Source organism: Harpia harpyja, chromosome 2, assembly GCF_026419915.1.
Source record: "Harpia harpyja isolate bHarHar1 chromosome 2, bHarHar1 primary haplotype, whole genome shotgun sequence".
NCBI classification, from domain to species: domain Eukaryota; kingdom Metazoa; phylum Chordata; class Aves; order Accipitriformes; family Accipitridae; genus Harpia; species Harpia harpyja.
Genome location: NC_068941.1, coordinates 29,984,284 through 30,006,606, shown reverse-complemented (window position 1 = coordinate 30,006,606; position 22,323 = coordinate 29,984,284). Strand labels below are relative to the sequence as shown.

Here is a 22,323-nt window from a genome sequence, read left to right as displayed (position 1 = left end):
TTTTCCGCCCTCTTTGAAAATGTATCTGGAGTATGCCATTTGTTTTAATGTCCATGGATTGCTTGATTATTAAATTAAACATGACCTTTCTGTTCCTATCAGCTTAAGAAAGAACTGCTGCTTTTGTAACTTTATAGATGGTTTTGTCAAGTAGATTTATAACCCATTTATTCAAATAATTCTTATTATCTTCAAAAGTTATTCCAACAAGTCTGGCACCTTGCAGTAGCTTTGTACCTTTGCTGTAATTTAAGTGAAGAGTTTGAAGATGATTGTTTCTTTTCCTCACTCTGAGATACAATCTTTCTGACCTTACCCCTATTTATTTCTCCCCTGGTATTCTGGCTGCCAGTTTTAGTTGGTTGGACAGCACTGTGGTCTTTCAAGTCAGAAGAAGAATGTATCTTTCCACATGATCAATAGGCATTTGGCCACCAAGTCTCCACAACACTATTTTTAAAAATAATTTCAAAAGTTTTCTCTGAGAGAGAGAGGAGAATAAATTCTTGAATGGCTAGGCATTCATCAGGTGAGGCTGAGATAAGCAGTTAAAATAGGGAGGCTGGATCAAACTGCTACAGCATTAAATTTTTATGCTTTTACTTTAAATATTTTTGCTAGATGAGTTAACACTTGGCTCATTTGTACTGTATATTTAGGGATTTTTTTTTTATTTGAACATATTCTTCCTTTTCTCAATTGTTAATAACAAGTAGTGAAATGCCAACATCTCCCCTTGCACTGTAGCCTTTTAAGATGTCTATTCCAGTTGAGACTGGCACACAGAACTTAAGCAGGCCCGTCTTGTCTAGGGGAATGCCATGGCTGTGACAGCCAAGGATCCATGGGCTCAGCTTGCCAGCCCAGGTCAAACAGTAATAGTCGAGAAGTTTTAGGGTACTAAGAGACAAATGCAAACTGGCGAGAGGAGGGGAGGAAACATGAGAAAAATGAAGATGGGGCTCATGTAAAAAAAAAAATCTCTAGCTTGTATGAGATTCAGAGTATAGACAGAGCTGGTGGTGAACCTCTGGCTGATGGACAAGTTAGAAAAAAAAAATCGAAACTTTGTTGCAGTGACTATACATGGAAGGCATTAAATAGGGAATGAGTTATATACGTTTACTAAAAAATTACAACTGATAGCATTCTTTTCCCACTGTGAGTACATGTGGTGATGCACTAAAAATGCAGATTAATTATGACTGCAGTGTGTCCTTTCAGAGAAGGCTACAGATGGACAAATTTACTAAAGGGATGTATAATGCAGCTATGATCTACTTGAAAGCCACCAAGACTGTATGTGGCATACACCTAATAATATATGTGTCTTTTTTATGAATACCATTTATTTGAAAAAAATGCATTAATCATAAATTAGATTTTTCCCATTTTAGGTAATTGTCATTTCTTTCATTTAATGCAGGCTAGAGATATCTCATCCTCATACTCTCACAAATAAAAAATTAAGCAGTTTTCAGCGTAACTTTTGTAGAACTAACGGGTCTAGTTATGAATTACTAAAAGGATGAATAAGACTACAGTAAGGACTATCAAACTGTATAGCTATTTCTAATGATGAGCAAACATCAGGAATATGTGGGATAGGGGAATATAATAAGAAAAAATATGGTAGTCTACCTGACAATAGAATAGAATATTTTCAGTAGGAAGGGACCTACAATGATCATCTGGTCCAACTGCCTGACCACTTCAGGGCTGACCAAAAGTTAAAGCATGTTATTGAGGGCATTGTCCAAATGCCTCTTAAACACTGACAGGCTTGGGGCATCAACCACCTCTCGAGGAAGCCTGTTCCAGTGTTTGACCACCCTCTCGGTAAAGAAATGCTTCCTAATGTCCAGTCTAAACCTCCCCTGGTGCAGCTTTGAACCATTCCCACATGCCCTGTCTCTAGATAACAGGGAGAAGAGATCAGCACCTCTCTCTCCACTTCCCCTCCTCAGGAAGCTGTACAGAGCCATGAGGTCACCCCTCAGCCTTATTTTCTCCAAACTAGATGAACCCAAAGTCCTTAGCTGCTCCTTATAGGACATGCCTTCCAGCCCTTTCACTAGCTTTGTTGCCCTTCTCTGGACAAATTCAAATTGTGGGGCCCAGAATTGCACACAGGGCTCAAGGTGAGGCCACATCAACGCTGAACAGCAGGATAATCACCTCTTTTGACCAGCTGGTTACACTGTGTGTAATGCACCCCGACAATGTAGATTGTCTCTCTTAATTGAGTCTCCTTGCCTGCAGTCAAACATCTCTGTTTAGTCCCTGTAAATCAATGAGGCTATGCAACTGGACTGAGATCCTCCCCTAAATGTATGGAGTAGGAGATCAGAGTTTTAGCAAATGGCAAATATCAAATGATTCAAAGTTTGATTTTAAAATGTGAAGGTGTGTTCATCCATAGAAATAAATCTTTTATAAATCTGCTTCTTCCGGGGTCTGTATGAAAACCAGGAATGTGCAAGAACAGGATTTTTCAGTATATTGAATTATACCAAACATACAGAGTTCAGAAATTGAAAACAAGGCTAACCCAACCGTTTTCAGGCTTTAAACATTGTCTCAGATGTGTTTGGAATTTGGGGGGAAGTTTTCAACTCATGAATTTTAATCCATGTCAATTTAATATATTTTGCTTACACTGTGCATATTGTTATTCTGTTAATTGAACTCCCACTGTATTTCAATTTCATACATGCAATTGCACTGGGGTATTTAGCTTTTAACTATTTGTGCTAGAACAACTTCAGTTATCAACGTGAACAGTTAGGCGTGCTCCCCCCAAAAAAAATCCGAGCAAAAGAAACAGTGAAAAGTACGAAAATCAAACCAAAACAAATGGCAAAGAATTTCCGGTCCCTGACAGTGTTTTTCTTGAGCCCTTATTGTTACTTCTGTGTGAGAAATGTTCATGTAGAGGGAAGTCCTTAAGGCAAATGCTGCCATCTAGAGAGAAGCAGAAAGAAAGTGCACGATTTACTTAGTGATTCGATTTTTATTTCCAGAGAGCCCCAGGAGAAGCTGGACAAGAGTCCACAGAATGGACTGCAGTGTCAGAGATGGGAGCCATGGGGATGCCTTTCCAGCAGATGTTGACTGAAAATAGTCAGGTAATTCCCACAGATATTGAGCAAAAAAACACTGAGAAAATCCTGACAAAGGGGTTTGAGTATGTATCAAAGATACCAAATGCCTCTTCTTAGCCAGTTAAAATTATTTCATGTTGCACATTTTTTCCCTAGCATTTCCTTTTTTCTGAGAAAAGCTTTTACTCTGAATTTATTTTGTTTAAAGGAAGAAATGCAAGAGAAGCTTGCATTATCTGTTATTTATTGTTCATCTGCCTCCTTTTTTCATGTCACAAAGCCTCTCTGTTTACTCTTCAGCTGGTTTTGAGAATTAGGATTGCAAAATTCAAATAGAATGACAAACACAAAGAAACCACTAAAAATACCTGAAAGACAAGAAAGAAAAGTGGGGATTTACCTTGTCTCAGTATATTATGTGTGCAGCTATATAAACATCCCAGTGTGTTCAAAGACTGAGCTATGCATGTTAAGCCTGAATGGCAAAAATGAATTCTTGTAGGTACTTTCAAAACTCTGCTAGCAATAGCGTTTCTCTGGGTGTAATGAAGATGACTCATTATGAACTAGTGACTTAGAAGAGCCTGCAAATAATGCTACACATGCTCAACCTTGTTATGCCCATTTATTTCACTGAAATTATTTGTACAGAGTTAACCATGAGTGATTCAGAGTTTGTTTAAAATGTTCAAATGAATAAGCACAGTAAAAATAAGCATACTTTTTTTATTTCACGTAGACAAGTACATTTCAATGTCAGTGTGTAAAACAATGGAATGAAATAATAATAAATAAAGAGACCCTCTCTGGGGTCTCTTTTTGATGACCGGTTTTCTTTAACATGTTCTGTTGTTAATGGCGAACTGTATGTAGTCTTGGTAATGACGTAGGAAGGCAGTATGTGAGAAGGAAAATAAGGCAACTTCTGTGTCTCTCCTCTGAAGTACCTGAATAACATTTGTAGTCTGAGACTTTAGGATAGCTCAGCTGCTTCTCCCTAAGTGGTGTTCTGCAAGTGGAAAAGAAGTATGGGAGAACCCTAATTTTTTCCAAGTATATGCATATTTGCTGATAAGTGTGCTTACAGGGTGGATGAGTTTGTATTTTCATCCGAAAACTGTGAAGGGGCTGGAGGCACTTTGAAGAAGTACTAATAATCATTCCTGTATTTTATATATGTTTATAACATATATTATGCTAGCAGGTTCTCTGTGACTTAGGAATTTGCTGAGATTGAGGGAAAGATGTGTCTTGTTATTTTTTACACAAACTAAAAATGTAGAGAACTTCAGAGCTCTGTAATGAACTCAAAGAAAATCATTTTACAAAGCAATACTGGTTTTAAGTATTAGTTGATAAGTGGGACATTTTCCTAGCAGCTGTAATGCATATTGGCATTGGTAATATTTTCCACCTGGAACCAGTTTCATCCTTCATATTTCATATCCAAAACCTTTTCTGCAGTACGATTATATTGTAAATTGCTCAAGTATAACGTATATACAACACAATGGAATCAGAGGAAGGCTAGTTCTGTCATACACCATAAAATATTCTGAAATCACAGAACAGATTCTTTTTTTCTCCACACTTCTTCCTGGACTTTTGATACTGATATTTGTATCCAAAAGCCTAGATAGATTAAACTTACTGTTCCTTTGTGCTTTCAGTTATGATGTTAGCTCGGTTTTAAGCACCAGACGTGGTAACTGCACAGCCCAAAAGCAGTGCTTACCAGCCTTTTTTATTTCATTGATGAGGAGGCTTCAAGTTTGAAGTTGCAATATAGGAAGCTCAAGCTATCCCTTTAACTACACAACAAATACAATATGTTTTTAAATATTTTTTCTCTCTGGCTCCCATAGAGGATTAGAGAAATGAAATATACATTTCATAGTGATGCAAGGGCATGTTTTGAAGTGACAGTTCCATATGTTACCAAAAAAAAAAAAAAAAGAAACAAAATCACAGATGCCTGAAAATGATGGGAAGCTTGTGAGTTTCCACAAACACATGAAAACTTCCCAAAGGCAAATTCCCTGCTTTCATAAAAATGCCCATGAGTGTCTTCTACTCTCTAGCATATGGTACTGCCTATAAAACACTTCAGCCTTCCAGAATGCCAGTGATGCAGACAGAATTCTGCATTCCTGTAGTGGGATATTTTTGTTCTTATTTAGGATTTTTTATTTATTTTGCCAGATCCTCTTCTCACAGTTCCTCAGTTCAGTATGGTCACTTGTTTATTATGACTAGGGAGTGTGGTATCTTAGAAAAAACAGATGAACAAAACAGTTAAGGTAGATTAAGAATGGGTTTGAAGTAAGCCAAAGCTCAAATTATTTATAAGATTTTGAAAAATCAGGTGGGATCTTTTGTTATCCTCTTCATTTTGGTTCTATGTATGGGGACTTTTTGCCTTTTCCAAGAATCACTGAACATAGTAATGAGATTTTTTGGAAAAGGATGATTATAAAACATCCCAGCACAACCTTATGTTGCAATTGCTAAAGTAGCAAGATTCAGAATTATAATTTGAGTTCTTAAAAACAACAAATCCAGCACCTGTGGTAAGATTCCGAAACCATGGATTTAATTGGGAGTTTGGGGGTTCTCATTTAACTGATAAATTTGGCCATAGTTCTTCTAGGATTAGAAGCCCATCCTAAGGCATGTGCTTTTTTGTTTTGTTTTGGGTTTTGTTCATGTTTGGTTTTTGTTTTGTTTTGTTTGTTTTTTTAATTTGTGTCTCTCAGCGTGTTATTAGAATAGTTAGAATTAGGTTTATTACTTTAGGGTGAAAATTTCCTGTGTTTTCCACTAGTAGCATCTCTATTAGGGGCCAAGATGAGGAGCGTGCTGAAGCAGGAGGGAAGGAGCTGGACACAGAATTAGATTTGGGTCTGTGAGCTAGTCCTAGTTGCATGTGGTAGAATTGTTCAGGGGAGGCTGCAATTCAGGGCAGGCTTGAGAGACATGAAAGAAACGGTGTCCATTAATATGCATGTGCATCTATATTTTTCTGGAAAGTCTATTTAGCTGAAAACTGCACAATATATGCTACAAATACATTTTCTTTTTAATGCAAATACAAGGAGACCAAAGTTGCACAGATTTTGAATGCCTAAGATTCATTCAATTACGGCAAGAAAACTTGGTATCACAAGAAGTCAGTGGAAAATTTGCCAAAGATTTAGTAAACTGCAGATGCATTTTCCAGTGAGTTTTTGTCTTACTGTGTTTTCAAACATATTTTAAGACGGCTTTCCAGACAAGCCAGTATCACCTGGAATCCAGTTTATGTTAAAACTCGCCAACTTGAAATGTCTCATTTCTGACACCTCTGTACTGTTAATAGACTGGAGATGGCTCTAGATTCATTACAAATTCAGGACTGAATTTGATTTAATTTAAGTTTTCCATAAATTAGGAGCTTGGAATTAAATTAATAATATAGTCCGGTTTAGATAACCATAGGATGGTGTAAAAAAACCCCATAATTTATTTTCTGCCATACTCACTGGGCATATCTTTGACTTTTGAGTGACCTTTTGCTTGAAACAACTGGAACATATGCAGTGCCAATAAACAGATATCGGCATACACAAATGCACATATAAACTAGACAATGTGCAACTGTCAAATGCATCTGATATAGCTGGCATCGACATCAGTAAGTTTTCTCTCTTTCACCTGTTCTAGAACAGCTTCCTGAATATAATGGTAAGCTCTTCCCTTCTCTTCAAGTTAAAGGACAATATATTCAGTTTATTCCTACAAACGTCTGTTTAGACTTAGTAAATGTGGTTGTCTCTTACATTAGCAGTCCTAGGTTCTGATCCTGTTGGGCTTTTATTTTCATTCACTAGTATATTACAATGGTAATATTCTTCCTTTTTTTTCCATTGAAGAAACCATGTTAGCCCAGGTCACATATACTTGGTCTGTTCATAAATATAAAACATTTAAAAACAGATGAAAGAAATCAGAAGATCCCTTTGACAGTGGTTTGTAAATTATAATTTTACAGGAATATACTTTTAGTAGCCATGCTGCATACTACAGTGCCTTTCTTTGTGAATGTATTACAATGTACAGGTCCATGCAAATTTAGTGTTACTAAACAGTGATGTGGTGGCCACAAGAGCAGTGGTAGTTTGTAATCACTTTTTCATATACAGTGTAACTGGACTGTAATGTAGATTTGAAGATCTAAGTGAAACTGCAGTGAGAACTGAGTTATGACAGGATCTGGAATTTGTTGAAGACCGGAGATAAAGATATTTAATTTTGGAACAAGCAGTAAAAAAGTGCTGACTGGTTGGGACATTGATTTTATTTTGTCTAAAAGATGGCATCCCCAGGATATAAATTCCTAACGCTATTCCAAAGTGCTTGGTTCAATACTGACGTATAGGGAAATCTTCCAGGAAATCAAGGCCAAGAACATCTATCTTATTAGACGCAAGCATGCCTTGTTTTATAACCATTTTCGGTGACGTGGTTTGGGCCTAGTTTTTCAGCTGTTTTGTTGTTCTTTGTATATTGACCCTTTCTGTCTGTACTAGGTTCTTTGGGGGTTTTATAACCTACACCATTGTGTAACATGCTTATTCTACCCCATCAGATACTGATTATCACAGAGTGACCTACCACAAAGGTTTGTGATAGGAGTTCTCCACCTCTCTCTAGAAAATGCAACAAGAGGAATGAATTGTTGACAGGTTTCAAAAGACTCCTCAACTCTTCCTTTTGAAAAAAAGATTAATCAGTAAAATTCAAAAGAATATTCTCCTTTCTACAAACCAATGCATTTGTCCTGTGTGTTGAACTATGCCCCCAGTCACTCCTAAACTATTGTTGTTGCCTGATTTGATTGTCCAGTGACCTATGCTTGGCTTCTGTTTGTGCTGTCTGTGCTTAATGTTTGGTTTCCATCTATCATGATACTACCTTTCTCCTGAATGATAAACTCTGCATTCAGCTAATAGAAAGAGCTATAAAAATTAACCTAGTTAACTTTTATTAGCTTGTTTTGGTCAACTACAAACAGGGTGTGACAAGACGCACCCCTGACCTGAGCACCTTCATCATCAACTTCTGGCATGTGACATGCCTGCTGTATGCCAGATAGGTATAGCTGACCTCTAAATGCCATTTTCAAAAACACATGCATTAGTCTCTCACCTGTAGTAAAACTTTGCTTGGGAGGGGATGAGCTATGATTTCCATAGCCTACAAAGCAGACCACGTAGTATAGCTATCGAAGCTATTATAGCTTCCTGTACAGCATGGAAGGGTAGTTTTACAAACCTCCACAAACAACTTGTCTTTGTACTTACTGTCCATTCTAGTCTGGAAGACAAAATATTGCATTCACACAGTAGGACTCATTTGACCATATTCAGGTATCTACATCTAGACTGGTTGCTGCGGGCAGTCTGTATGGTTAGAGGCAAGTGCAGTGCAGGCCACCTCAGTCTGAAATAGCTGTTGAAATACATCAGATGGGTAACACATGAAAATTGTCTATAACTCTTGGCAGACTATACAGAGGAAATCAGTAGTCTGCTGGGACTCCAGTCTCCGGTGTGGACATCTTAAGTTAGGTGAGCTGGATCCCATTTGTTAAACCTTTGTTAGGCCTATTAATCCAGTAATGCCTAAGTTAGGCCTATTAATATCCCTCAAGATATATGGCCACAGTGAAAATACCTCTAGAGGCTGCTGCATTTTTTCCCTCAATTAAGTTAAGCTGCCTTTTTTTCAGAACATACAACCTTATTTTTTGTTTTATTCTTTTCCAGATATAGTCACTGCATTTTTAAATATGTAAATTAAAAGTGCTTTCAGCTTCCTCTAAATATGGTCCCGATATTTTAAACCATGTAAATTAGCAGTGCTTTCAGGTTCCTGTAAATTTGCAGAGCAGGACTGGTACGCAAAGAACAGCCTGTGTTCTGTGGGTCATTAAACTACCTACACATACCTTAACTTAATGTCTGGGCAGTAAAACCTAATCTCAGGGTGTAGCCTGTAACAGCCACTGTTTCTGATGCTTCAGAATAAGATTTCCCTTCAATTTATAGGTTAAATCCTTGCTACAGATACTCTCTGCTGACAACTGAATTAAGGGAATCACCAGAGGCAGGAAACCTATTTTGCCAAAATGCAGACAAACTGCCAATCCCTTCCTACTTGCTTCTTTTTGAGGCAAGAATCCCATTGCTGAAAAAAAAAAAAAAAGGATGTTGCCTAAATACTGTGCTTCAGGATTTGGTCCTGGATTGTTCTAATATTTGCAAGTATAAATTTAGAGATGGATACATCTGGATCTAAAGAGTGAGAAACAAAAGCACAACTTAAGTTTGTCAGGTGGTAGAAAATGCTGAATCTCATTAAAGACATTTTGGTATGACACCCGCAAATCAGACTGTTTGTTGCTTTGGAAAAACAACTAAAAGATGAATTTAAGCAACTGGAAAAGCAGTCTCAGCATAAAAGATGGTTACTGCATCAGTGGAAATAAATTTATAGCATGTTAACAGAGAAAAAAGTAATACGCTAGATTTAAGTGAGAGGTTTTTGCAGCTTTCAGAAATTCTAGGAGACTGATGCAAAAATTATTTCAAAATAAACTTGAAAAGTGCTGTGACTATTATTCTTATCCAGGTGAATGGATATTAGATAACTTTAACTTATCAGTGATTTTTATCTACTGCAGTTTTCTTAGACATTTTGCTAGTCTGTTCTGCAGTGAACTAATGTGTAACTCTGCAAGCATACATTGTTCAGCAAAATCATGGAGCTAGCATGTTAAATAACAAAGGCTGTTTTAACCTGTCTCAGAAATAAAAAATAGCCCATTTTTTTTCTCCTCTGTTAAACAGGCAAATGTATGTAATTCTTAGAATTTTATAAAGTGGAGGCTTGAATTACAAAATGAGCATACACATGTGCAAAATTGGTTTGGAGTTTTCTAAGGCTTTCTCTCAATGTCCCAGCATTAATGCATAGAGGAACTCGCTTTTCTCACTGAATAACCCTATTCTCCCATTCCCCCCTCCTCCCCCAGCTTTGCCAAATGTGTCTGTAGTTTGATGGCATCTTTCCAGAGAGCGATGAACAGGTCAGATCAGCAACCAACTTTTTATCCATTGACATACAGACTGACTGATGGAAACTTCTAACAACCTTAAGACTTTAAGCCTCAGTACAAGAGTTTACATCAGACCCTTCACAGAAGGGGAAAGCCATTTAATCCCAGAAACTGTTAAAACTTCCCACAAGACAAAATAAACTACCGTGGTATAGGGTTTGTGTATTCTATTTATTATTTCTAAACAATTCAGTATGAAAGATAATAAACTTAGATCTCTGTGTGTTTTTTCTATTTAATCTGGCGTTGGTAGTTGAGTGATCTGCTTCAGATGGCAAGACCTTTATTCTCTGCCACTCACAGCTTTTGCTGTGAGTGCCTTCACTTGTCAGGTAGTGCTGGGAATCTTGCTCCCTCATTTCACTGCAAAAGGAAGATTTTTAAAACTTGAATAATTCTGTGTTACAAGTTTGATTTCCAGCTATCACTTAATTCTAAGATAATTTCAGAGCATATTTCCTGTATTACTACCTTACTGCAAATTCCAGTATGAGATTTCAAATCACTGTGTATTCAATGGAATCATTTTACAGGACAGCCTATGAAATCTAAGAAGCCTAAGTGCAAACCCACTTGGGCAGCACCTATTGTCCATCTCTAGTAACGGATGCAAGAGTTATCTTGCATTCTGCTTGCCAATCAGCAGCTACAGCCACTGTTGCCAGCCTATAGTTGGTACCTGCGTACAATGGACATGATTTTCTTCTGAAAGCAAGAAGGGTTTTTCAATACTGTTGGTATAGTGTGTAGCCCTAGGGATTAGATGACAGCATAGCGTTTCCTGCAAGGTACAGCATTAACATAGGAGTGTAACTTTTGCTAAAAATTTCATCAGAAGATGGTGACATACTGTTGGGGAGTTCATCAATAAATTTAGATTGTTCAGGCATTTTTAAAGCCAGCAAATACGTATGAACTACTGAAACTTTTAAAAATCTTGATTAAAACCTGTAATTTTGTTTTATTAGTCATCCACATATTCAAAAATTACAAAGCAGCAAACCCTCTGCACATTATTTTCATTAGTCTGCAGTTTAATAGGTAGCCATATGTCATCATTTGAAATCTAAGCAGGCATACATCATCATCTGAAGACCAATTTAACAGAACTGTCCAACTCCTGACATCTTAATTCTCACTCTAAAGAAATAAAAATATGTCTTAGATAAAGAATTTGCTGTCCATTTTTAAAGCTTTTTGTTTGTTCATTTTCACTCAGCCTAGGCCTCATTTACCACAGGATTTGTGTGGGATCCTTCTGGAGTGCCTCAGAGTTGTTAAGTGACAATCTAAAAGCCGATTTAGGATTAGCTAGCTTAACCAGGTGAACTGAGGGTTTCACTTTGATTGGGTAGAAAAGCCGTAGCTGTGCTTGGAAGTCCATATTGTGATACTGAAGGGCTTTATCAACATCCTGAGAGGAGTGCATTCAGCATAGGTGATGATGCGAATCTCACTAATCAGTGAAGGATTATCTGAGGCTCAAAGCTATACTGCTTCTAATTCCTTCTTCATGACGCTGTTCATGCACTGCAAAATGATCTAGTGCAACACCAGAAGTATAAATATTAGATGAGACTCTTCAGTATCTTAATTAGCACTTTCTAAGGGAGCAGTTCTTGAATAGTCAGGGGTAATCAGATGTTTAAAAAAACCCCACAAAATCAGAAACACAGCAGAAATCTATGATGATTTCAAATGTACAGTGACTGACACCATGTTGTACACAAGGTATATCACTTACTAATTTTAAAAACATTGCCAGCATCAACTCTGATGCCAAGTTATTGACAGAATTTAGTATTTCTAGTCACACCATTACTGTGTTGAAGACAGTGATTCTGCATAATTCTTTCCTCTTACTGAAATATGTGAAATTCTCCATTGCCAGTCTGCTCCTATATGGGTTAGGAGTGTGCCAATACCCCACACAGTCACTTAAAATAGTTTTCCCTACACATGTTTGTTCAGCAGCAAAAAAAAAAAAAGAGAGAAAATTAATGAAACACTGAATACAAGGGTTTTTTGTTTGTTTGGATTATCTTTTTTTCTTTTCCCACTGCATTTAACAGAGGGTAACAGGCTATGAAACATGGGACTGATAACAAAACAAACTTACCATTTCCTACCACAACTCTATTGACATCTTATGCTTGCCCTTACAGCAAATGACAGTTTGTTTCTGAATTGGAAAAGTTATATATGTATTTGAAGGGAGTATATATTGGTAAAACAAGAGCTTCTCTAGTTTGCTTCACTACACACGTTGTCAAAATTGACAGAACAAGATATCTTTAATTCCTAACATCCAATTAGGTCCAGTATCTAGAAGACCACCAACAGAGTGAGGGATTGCTTCCCAGCACTACTTGTAGTGTTTTATATTCTTCAGTCTCCATTGCTTCTTACCATCCTCATTTTAGTCTTCTGGCTTCCAAGAAAAGTATTTACAAGTCATTGACAGCTCTTAAAAGATGTTGTTTATTAGACCCTTTCTCCCCACCATAATTTTAAGTAAGATATAGAGGAAAGATGGGCTGTGAATAAAACCTCAGATTTGAGGAATCCAAGCCACTAAAGAAACAGGTTCTGATTTTGCAGTATGGGATCATTCATGGAATATCTCCATGTAATAAAAATCTTTAGATGAGTAGTTCAGGTTTTTCATATTACACATTTTTAGTTGAATTCACTTTTTACGTAAATGAAGCTTAACAAAAAAATCAATTTTGTGATTTTACCTGACAAGTGTCATTACTCATTATCAGAAACATCTATTTAAAGTTCAGAGAAAGTAAAAATAAAAACTGTCTCTCTTAAAGGGGGGGGTAATTTAAGATTAAATTGTATTGCTGTACTTAAGATTGTGTTCCTATAGGTATACTTCTGCTCATCATGGAAAGTACATACTTTCAAGTTGGCATGCAATATTCCTATGAAAAGCAATAAAATAAATATCTTAGAAACCAGACATTATAAAAACAAGTATTTCATTTTAATACTGTTTTCAAAACCAGATAGCAAGGTTTTATCTCCTGCTTTCTATGATACCAAGAAAACATACATCCAGGTAGACTTCAGATATTGTGTCAGAGGGTTTCCATTTCTATCACTCCTTAATGACAAATGAGGTGGTTCTTCTAAACAAATAAGCACTTCAGAGAGTTACCCTTGACAGGGCTGTTAATCCTGGGAGTCTGCCTTATCGTTGTAGAATTCAAGGGCTGAAGTTGTACAGTATCCCTGTACTGCCTGTCTCTTACGCTGCCGCTCTGGCTGAAAGTTGGGACAGAACTATTTCACATCTTGCACGTAAAGCCGTGCTCAGTGCTTCTGTTCTGGTGTGCTCACAGATAGAGGGGCTTATCATCTTAGTAGGCACTGGCCCTCTTAATATATAGCTGAATTTCTCATTCAGATGGATGTGTTATCAGCTTGCTTTCAGTGGTGTATTGTTTCCTTTGCAGTCTTTCTTAACTAAATGCAATGAATTTTGGACTATAATACAAAGCTTACCTTGAGCACTACAGAACATAAGGCAGGTCAGATCATACTCTCTTGTCACAAATGAATTAAAGATATGGCCCTTAAGCACAGTAGGACGTCATAAAATGGCAATTTTGAATGAATGCAGAAAATCTCTGTCTTATGATTTTGCATACCTGACAGCAAATATTGTACTTAATATTACCATTAAAATTATAAAGCCTTAAAATAGCAACAGGTAATGGTGGTGTTCTAGTGATTAAGGGGAGAATCTGGACCCATTTTCACAGGATCGAAAACTGTTCTTAAGCATCCTTCCAAATGTCTTTCATACTTTCTCTCCACCACCTCCCAAATCCCTTCCACACCACCTGCCATAGAAATTTGGAGCACCACCAGGATCATCTGAAAATAACAAGTAAATATTTTTTTATCTCTGTCAGTTTCCTTATCTCTTAGAAGGTTTAGAGAGGCATGTGACTTCAGCTGCCGTTTGAAAATCAAAGCATAATGTGTTTCCAGTTTATAAATTATAAAATATTCAAAAGCACAGACTAACTTTAAGGAATTGGTTACACTGCTTGATATCTAGAGCTGTTTGTTCCTTTTATCTGCCTCCTACTCCCTCCCTCCTTTCCTTCTTAAGGATAGGATGCAAAGAAAATGTAAATTTTGATGCCTTGGGCCTTGGAAAGATAGGAAGGAAAAAGATAATGCCAAAAAATAAATAAGGGAGATGGGGTGAATAGAGGGTCTCTTTTGATGTGACACCAGTAGTTCCATTCACTAATTTCATTCCTTGTCCGTCAGAAAGATCCTTAATGCAAAGTATTAGCTTTGTAAAGGCTTTTCTGAACAGTGGGAACAAAATCAGGCATTTTTACTGTACTAACTTTCATTCTAGTCTCTCAAAGCTCAGCATAAATATTGTCATCAGTGCCATGTGAGATAGATATTTTAACACCTACTTTACAGATAGGATACTGTGAGGTGCAAATAGTTAAGAAGCCCCAGGAAGCAGGAGAACATTCCAGGAATACTGAACAGAAAATGAATGTTTGGGTCTGATCTTCAGAAGCTGTTTTCTTTAGGGGCAGGGAAAGCCCTGCACTCATAGCTGATAGAAAATATGCATACCATCACCCTCAGCTGCCTGCACTGAAAAAGACAAATTCTGTTAGATGTAAAAGGTGAAATCCTCACTGAAATGATGAGTAACTCCCTGACTTAAGCACAGCTCAGCTTTTCTTTACATGCTTATTTCTGCTTAGTACGTAGTTTGTCAAAGTAAAAAAGCAGGCTTGGGTTGTAGTTTATTTTCATGGGTTTGATAGTGGCAAAGCCACTGTGAAAAGTTCTCTGTCCTTCTTTACTCTAGCTTCATAATCCCACATCACAGTTTGTGCCCTCCTCAGCTGTGCTGAGGTAACTGTCTGGAGAGCCAGGCTATAAACCAGGCCACTGAAATGATCCTGATTATGTTTTAAATCCTCAGGCTTTTTTAGGTGAGATGAGAGGAGAGGAAGATTCAGTTGGGAATCTTTTGGTTTTTCTAAACCTACATAATTTTACTGATCTAGATTATAGCAGATTCATCAGTCAATTGCAGCAAGTGTTAGAGGTAGGGTTAAACTGAACTGGTATTGCTGCCCAGGGAAATAAGTTTTTAAATGCCCCGAGAATCAAAAGCATTTGGTTGTTTCTATACTGCTAGTTCACAGTGAGCCTATATATTTGTATAGGTCCTAGCACAATGAAAGCTTGATGCTGATTCAGGTGTGAAAACTTCCCTTATAAGGCTTTATTAATACTTTTTTTTTTAATGAGATAATGGCATAAAGGTGTTAGCTTTTAGAATTTGCTCCATCTGTTTTCAATGACAAAAAAATCATGTGAAGAACCAGGCATTTAAGAGACTCTTTGTCCATAAACCCTTGTGCTATGGGGGACATGTTACTTCTTTCTGGTCTTGAAGAAAGGTGACCTGCAGTTTTGAGTATACTATGCTAAACCTTGTTTTGTGTATCATATCTCAGCTGGCTTTATAGCCCTTTATCTTTTAGCTAAGCAAATGCTTGAATATTTGCCATATCCCTAACATGATGTTTCTAAAAGCTATAAATAGAAAGAAAAACTGCAAATTAGACTCAAAGTAGTTTTTGCTGATGAGAATTCTATTTGCTTTCAATAGATATGTACCAGTAGAGAGGCAAATACACCCTCTCAATTACTCTTATTTTGTCTTCATGTATCTATTGATTAGGGCGTTTATCTAAAGAATAAACAGCAGCATCTTGGACAGTGTTATCAAATGTGATGTAATCATGGCATACAGAGATTTAGTTGTATGTTTTCCTAACTTTGTTATCTAGCAAACCACATCATTTTCTGTTCAATTCTAGTCTTAACTCTGCAATAATTAACATTCTTTATTTTATAATAGGTTAGATGTAACTTATTTTGATCTATTTAGCTTCTATGTGTAATTGATTGGGGCAAATGATGCTACTTAACTGTCATTTAGTGATTTGGAACCTGTGGAAAAGCATTATATTGACTGAATTTTATTATAGGATGAGTATATAAAATTGATTTTGAGTGATAGGAGGTTCATGGTCTCCACGTAGCACTTTTTATTATAAATGCCTGTTACTGCTGGTTTACATTTTTTCCCATCAACCAGGCAGAAAATGCATTCTTTTTCTCTTTTGTATTTTACAAAACCAAAGGTTTGACCTGTAGTTAGAGTAGGCAGAATGCTAAACCATCACATGTCTGGTCTTTGAAAGCCCCAGGGTCTGCTACAACTCCTATTGAAGTCGCTGGGAGTTTTGCCATAGATTTCAATAGGACTGGGAGGAGAGCCTATGTTTATTGTTAACTGAGATATACTGAAGCTCTGTTCACAGTGAATTAGAATGATGGGTCTGAATTGTTTCAGAGGTTTATTATGTGCAGGCTGCAATTCCAGAGAACCTCTGTTTACAGGAGGAAAAAAATTTTGCATTCCTTGTACAGTCAGAATTTCCACTGAAGTCAATGAAATCTTTGCCTGAGTAAGGATAAACCAAAGTAAATTATTTAGTGGAAAACAAGCACATTACTGAAGTGCCTGTTGGCTGTGTTCCTGTATTTTCTGTCATTTAGATTTAAGGAGTTACCCAATACTAGTAGGTTTTGGTTACTTATGTCCACTGATGGTCACTTCACAGTGACTGCACACTACTGCCTTTCTTACAAGGAGTGGTTATGTGAAAAGAAAGAGCAGAAACTCTTTAACTGGATTTTCAGGCCAATTCTGGTTGATTCAAAAGATGCTGTCATGCCCTCACTTCATTTCTTGTTGCTTTCTGCTGAGAACCTGATGGTTGTACAAGATCCGCAATGTACTTGCAAATTTGTGCGTGCCAGGGATCCAAGCTTCTGAACAGTGAGGACTTCAGGGAATTTTTTTTCCCTTCAAACACACCAGCTAAGTCAGCCATAGCCTGGTCCCAGTCACTTTTCATGTATAAACACGCTGAACCCTTGATGTCTGAATAGTTATATCATCACAAATTAAGTTCTCAACGCTCTTCCAGGATTAGTACTTTGTGACACATGTGCCGAGTACTGCAAAACTGGGCTGCCACAAATTGCCAATCAAACTTTGAGGGTTTGTGAGTAATTTTCTACTGAAACAAACAAACAAAAAAAGTGCTTTAGATGAAGCAGAGTAGAATTAGAGATTAAGCTGTCTTCCCTACTAACTCTAAATCTTCAGAGGAAGTATAATATCTCAATTTGCCCCATATATGTATGCAATAGAGTTTTGAGTACCTTCTTGGTCAGGGGCTTAGCGGCACTGATCCCTCTATGCCTTCGCTGTGCAATGGGAGCCAGTCAAATTCTGCAGCAATAGTAGTACAGTAGGGACCTCCACAGGAGGTGAGGAGTGGGGTGGAATTACTCCCATGTGTTTCAGACTGTTTCTCAAGCTTACTGGTCTGATGTAAAAGAGAAATGATGTTCCTAAGATACATGTTAACCCTGGGTTTGAAGGCAAAAGAAAGTGCTTAGAATTTGCAGAGAAGAGCTGTTTAAAAAAAAAATAACAAAACCGAAAAAGTAATTTCAAATTGGAGTTGATATACTGCACGCTGAGAATAAGAGATGCTAAGAAAACAAAAGACTTAATTTGAAATACATTAATTTTTCCACAGTCTGTATTATTATCTGTCAAATATACTGGGAACACAAATCTGCATCTGCATTGATTGGATGAATTTCAAAGACCTTTTACCTGCTCTCTGTTTGTGTTGCCTCATATCTTTATGACATGGAATGAACTGCTTGGCGCCACGTTGCTGTTATCCATTAACCATTCCTGTTTTCCTAATCATCTTAGACTCCATCTTTCTCTGTCCTATCTGTTATTGTCTTCTGCAAAGCGATGTGATGTTCCTGTAGCCTGTTCTGGTTTGCATGACATGATTTGTGTTTCTGCCTACAAGGGTTTCTCTACTGAACCCTGTACATTATCTTCCCCCAGCCCCCCCCTCCTCTGTAACCAGGAGAAGAGGGTCATACATCTGTAAAATGACAGCACTTATGAAAAATGGGAGTTTGGTACACATGGCTCTCATCAGACACAGACTCATCTTCCATGCCACAGACACTACTTGTTTCCTTGCAATGCAGACTGTAGCTGGAAACACAGGAAACACCTAATAAATTGCTTGACCTATCAAATTAACAAGTCATCAAGAAACTATTTTGGTAATCAATGAGCAAAGCAGAATTGTTTGCTTTCTGGCAGAGCAAGAAGAATGCATGGAGATGGAGCAATTTCTTTTCTTCATCTCTCTTCTATAAACAACATTTAACTGGATTTTAAGTTCACTGTAATACAGGGAAAAATGTAAAGAATCTATTTTTAGAATGAGAAGAACTCTTAGACTAGAGGCGTGCACTGGCCTAAGTTTGTGGCTGAGTACAGAACTCAAAGAAACCCAGATACACTTGGATATATGACATCGTAATTATGTCATCACTATTTCTGGTGAAGGTGGTTTTAGTGCTGATTATAATAAATACATAACAGAAATTAAATTTTCTGTTAAAATTAAATTAAGTGTGGTACGAGTTGAAGTAAGTGTCAGTGTAGTCCCCACTCCCACAGCCTAGCAGAAAAATTACAAAGTATAAAATTATCAGCCTTTATCTAAAGCACCTAATTAAAATTAAAATGAGTAATTAACAATAAATGAAGAAGTAGACATTTTTTTCTTCTGCTTCATGTGGCCTGAGGTGCAGAAATAGACTGGCTTTTACTTTTGGTTAGAAAAGGTAGATGCTTGGAGCTGCTGAAAATTAAGTCATGGTGATGGCTGTGAAGGCAGCTGCCAAGGATATTTGGAGCATTTACTGCCCAGTTGGCCTAGTGTGGCAAAGAGCTGTTCTTGTGAAATGAGACCAGCGTATAAAAACAGGAGACAGATGGGAAACTTTTGATTGTTTAAGTTATGCCTGTAACTGCCAAGGATGTTCTGTCCAGTGAAGCTTGCATAGACAGCAAGATGCCAAAGCAGGTGTCATTTACGTTGTGAGCTTAACAGTAGACATCTGCTTGAGCACTCTGTCAAATTGTGGTCTCAAAAGTAATTAAATTATCTGGAAATTTATAGAACAACAGTAATCTTCCTACCACTGTGACATCCTTTTGCCTTTCTTGGGCATTTCTTTGGTGCTGAACTTCCTGTTTTAATAGCAGACCTTTATCAAGTCTCCATCACGTGTGTAGAGGCCCCTGGAAGAGTATGCATCATTCCAACTGATCATTTAATTCAAGCATAATTTGTTTTTCTTTATTAAATAGAAAGTCACAAATCTGAAATCCTGATGGTATGGAATAGAGCTCTGTAGATTATCAGGGTATTATCTAGGAATATCAATTTCCCTCTATTGCCCTTCTGACAATGATAGGATGGAAAGATTGCTATTGAGGAGTAAATGGGATAATGCAGGAACCCTTCTGACAAAATTATAAATACGCATTGTTGTAGAAATCCATGACATGCCTGTTGCAAATTCTTCTTATTTATTAAAAAAAGTTTGCTTTGAAATTATGTGTGCTTTTTTCTGTCTAAACACAGTTCCTTGTCTGTAGTCCCAGTTCAGTAAGACGTTTAAGCTCATGGACTTCAGTAACCTTTCTTATGTTTTAAATCTGTTTTAAATAATTGTGGGGAAGTTTTGTTGTTATACTGTGGTGAAGGGATGAGGGGTGGAGTGTGTGTAAATCATCCGCCTCTGTCAGTGTTATGATGATGTTATTTTGACTTTGGTGTGCAGATTCTTTTTGCTGATGTAAGTGAAGTTTGTGAAGACTGTGTGACGAAGGTATATTTTAATGATAATTCTTATGCATACACATAAGTACTTTCTTAATGCCAAAACCAGATGATAGGCTCCCTCCCCCTCTATCTTTATGTAAACTGTGGTCAAACAGAAGAAATTATACCTCGTGGTTATTATAATAATTAAAATTAGTCAAAATTAGGACTGTGAAACTTAGCACTAAGTTCCAGATGGGATAAGAACATGGGTTACACTGATGCTCATTTACAACTGTCTAAACCTGGAAGTACACCAGAGTCAGTGACTCACGGCCTCATCCCACATGTGCTGAAAAATGTCTCCAATCTGTGTGTTTTCCCCATTAATGTAATTTCTAGATTAGAATGCTTACTGTTTGCCAGTACTTGTGCCTTTTCTTTAGATTGAGAGTGAGAATTTAAAGCAGAATGCTTAAAAAAAAACCAAACCCAAAACCAAAAAAAAAACCCCAAACACCTCCCCATTTCATCCTTAAGACAAAATATCTTTATGCAATAGCATAAACTTGGATTTAATCAGGGAGAACTTAAAAATTGTACTGTTGCAGGACATGCAGAGACAAAATTTCTGGGTATTAAGCAATGAGTTATTTACTTTTTAAGAGTAAGAAGCGGTGAATAAAATGGAACTAATTGGCTAACTATAGCATTTAATTAACTTTTAAAATAACAACAGCTTTTGTGAGTAAGCACTGTGAGTTACAGTAATTAAGTTTCTATTTTCCAAAACATCCCAACCAGAAATTGTAACTGATATACATCAAGACATGAGAAAGGACACTAATTACTGGAATATTTGTTGAAGGCAGCATACCTTCATGTAAGATGAATTAATAAATTTTAAAAATACTTGCATCACAGAAATGCTAAAAGATTCTTGCCTCCATTCTCAAACCCTGATTGAAAGACACCACGAATCTTGTGGTATCAGAACACATGCTATTAGGTAATCAAGTCTTAATTTTCGTCTTTTAACTGTTACTGTTTAATAGAATAAAATCACAGTTTTTCCTTTTTTAAATCCACAGAAAGATTGAGATATAATTAGTGTTTTCCTTAAAAAAAGCAGAAACCTAAATACTTCCTATATTTGCACTTGATATCCTTCCTTAGTTTAGAATTTTTCCTGCAGGTTCTGTCTGTAACAGTAGTAGTAGTTTGTTTATTCATAATTTTACATTTCAGAAAGACAAATGGCTGTAGATGAACATCTTCTTCCAGTTTCCTCAAGAAAAACTTCTTTCATATGTGAAGACATTCAGTTTGCGACATTAAAGTCCAGGTTAACAACAACTGATAGGAGAGCAATGAAAATGTTAGTTTGAGCTTAGTTTTATTTAATAGTAACTGTAATAGCCAGGTGCTTTGCTTTTTGCATTATGTCATCATTTTGCTAAGTTTAATGCTCCTTGGTATGGGACTGTTCAGTTCATTGGAGTTATGCATTTCTCAAGTCAACTCCTGGTTTAACAGATGTTTGTTTTAAAAGAGTTTCTTAGCAGTATAAATTATAGTAGACTAAATTGCTCATTTAAGGGCATGACAAAGTGACTCTCAGAGCATGCTCTGGTATGTGAAGCAAGCAGGGTAAGTGCAAAAAGCAGCACATGGGTCTCCATGAAAAAAGTCCTCTTTCCTATGTTTTAGAAAGGGACTCTGTCATACAAAAGTTATGCCTTCTGCTAAAGTAGTTGAACCAGCTGCATCCCATGTGCTGAAAACACTCTTGTCTCTTATTTCTCTTGTTCAATTATTGTGTCTATAAATTGCAGTGGGCCACCTGTGCAATGCACTCATCCAGAATAGCCCCAGAGGAAGCATTAACATATCAAGGCTCATAAAGCACAAATCCTTAAATGTAAAAACTGACACTTTCATCCTACTCCAGCCTACATCTATATAGACATTAAAACAGAAAGGAATAAAGAATATTTTACTATGCAATTTGAAGGCCCTGCTCTCCTCTTGCAGAGGTCACCAGCAAACCTCCTCTTGATTTTTAGTTGGGAACAGGATCAAGCTATATAAAAAGCATGAATTCTAGTTACATATTTTAGAAACTTATTCTGACTTCTGCCATCTATCAAGTCTGATGCACCTATTAAAAGAAAGAAAGGAAGACTTCAGTTCTTGACATTAACTGTATTTTTGTTTTTCCCAGTCTAAAATAATTAAATCAGATCTCTCTGGGGCAGGG

At 36.9% G+C, this 22,323-nt stretch overlaps 1 protein-coding gene across 1 annotated transcript in view; it reads left to right on the top strand.

Moving 5' to 3' along the window:
- Positions 1-3,071: 3,071 nt before the first annotated feature.
- Positions 3,072-22,323, top strand: part of FAM241A (family with sequence similarity 241 member A) — a 150,945-nt gene continuing 131,693 nt past the window's right edge. Inside the window, exon 1 of the mRNA XM_052774500.1 lies at positions 3,072-3,128. Coding sequence (XP_052630460.1) covers positions 3,078-3,128 — 51 coding nt within the window. The 5' untranslated portion in view covers positions 3,072-3,077. The remainder of the gene's footprint in view (positions 3,129-22,323) is intronic.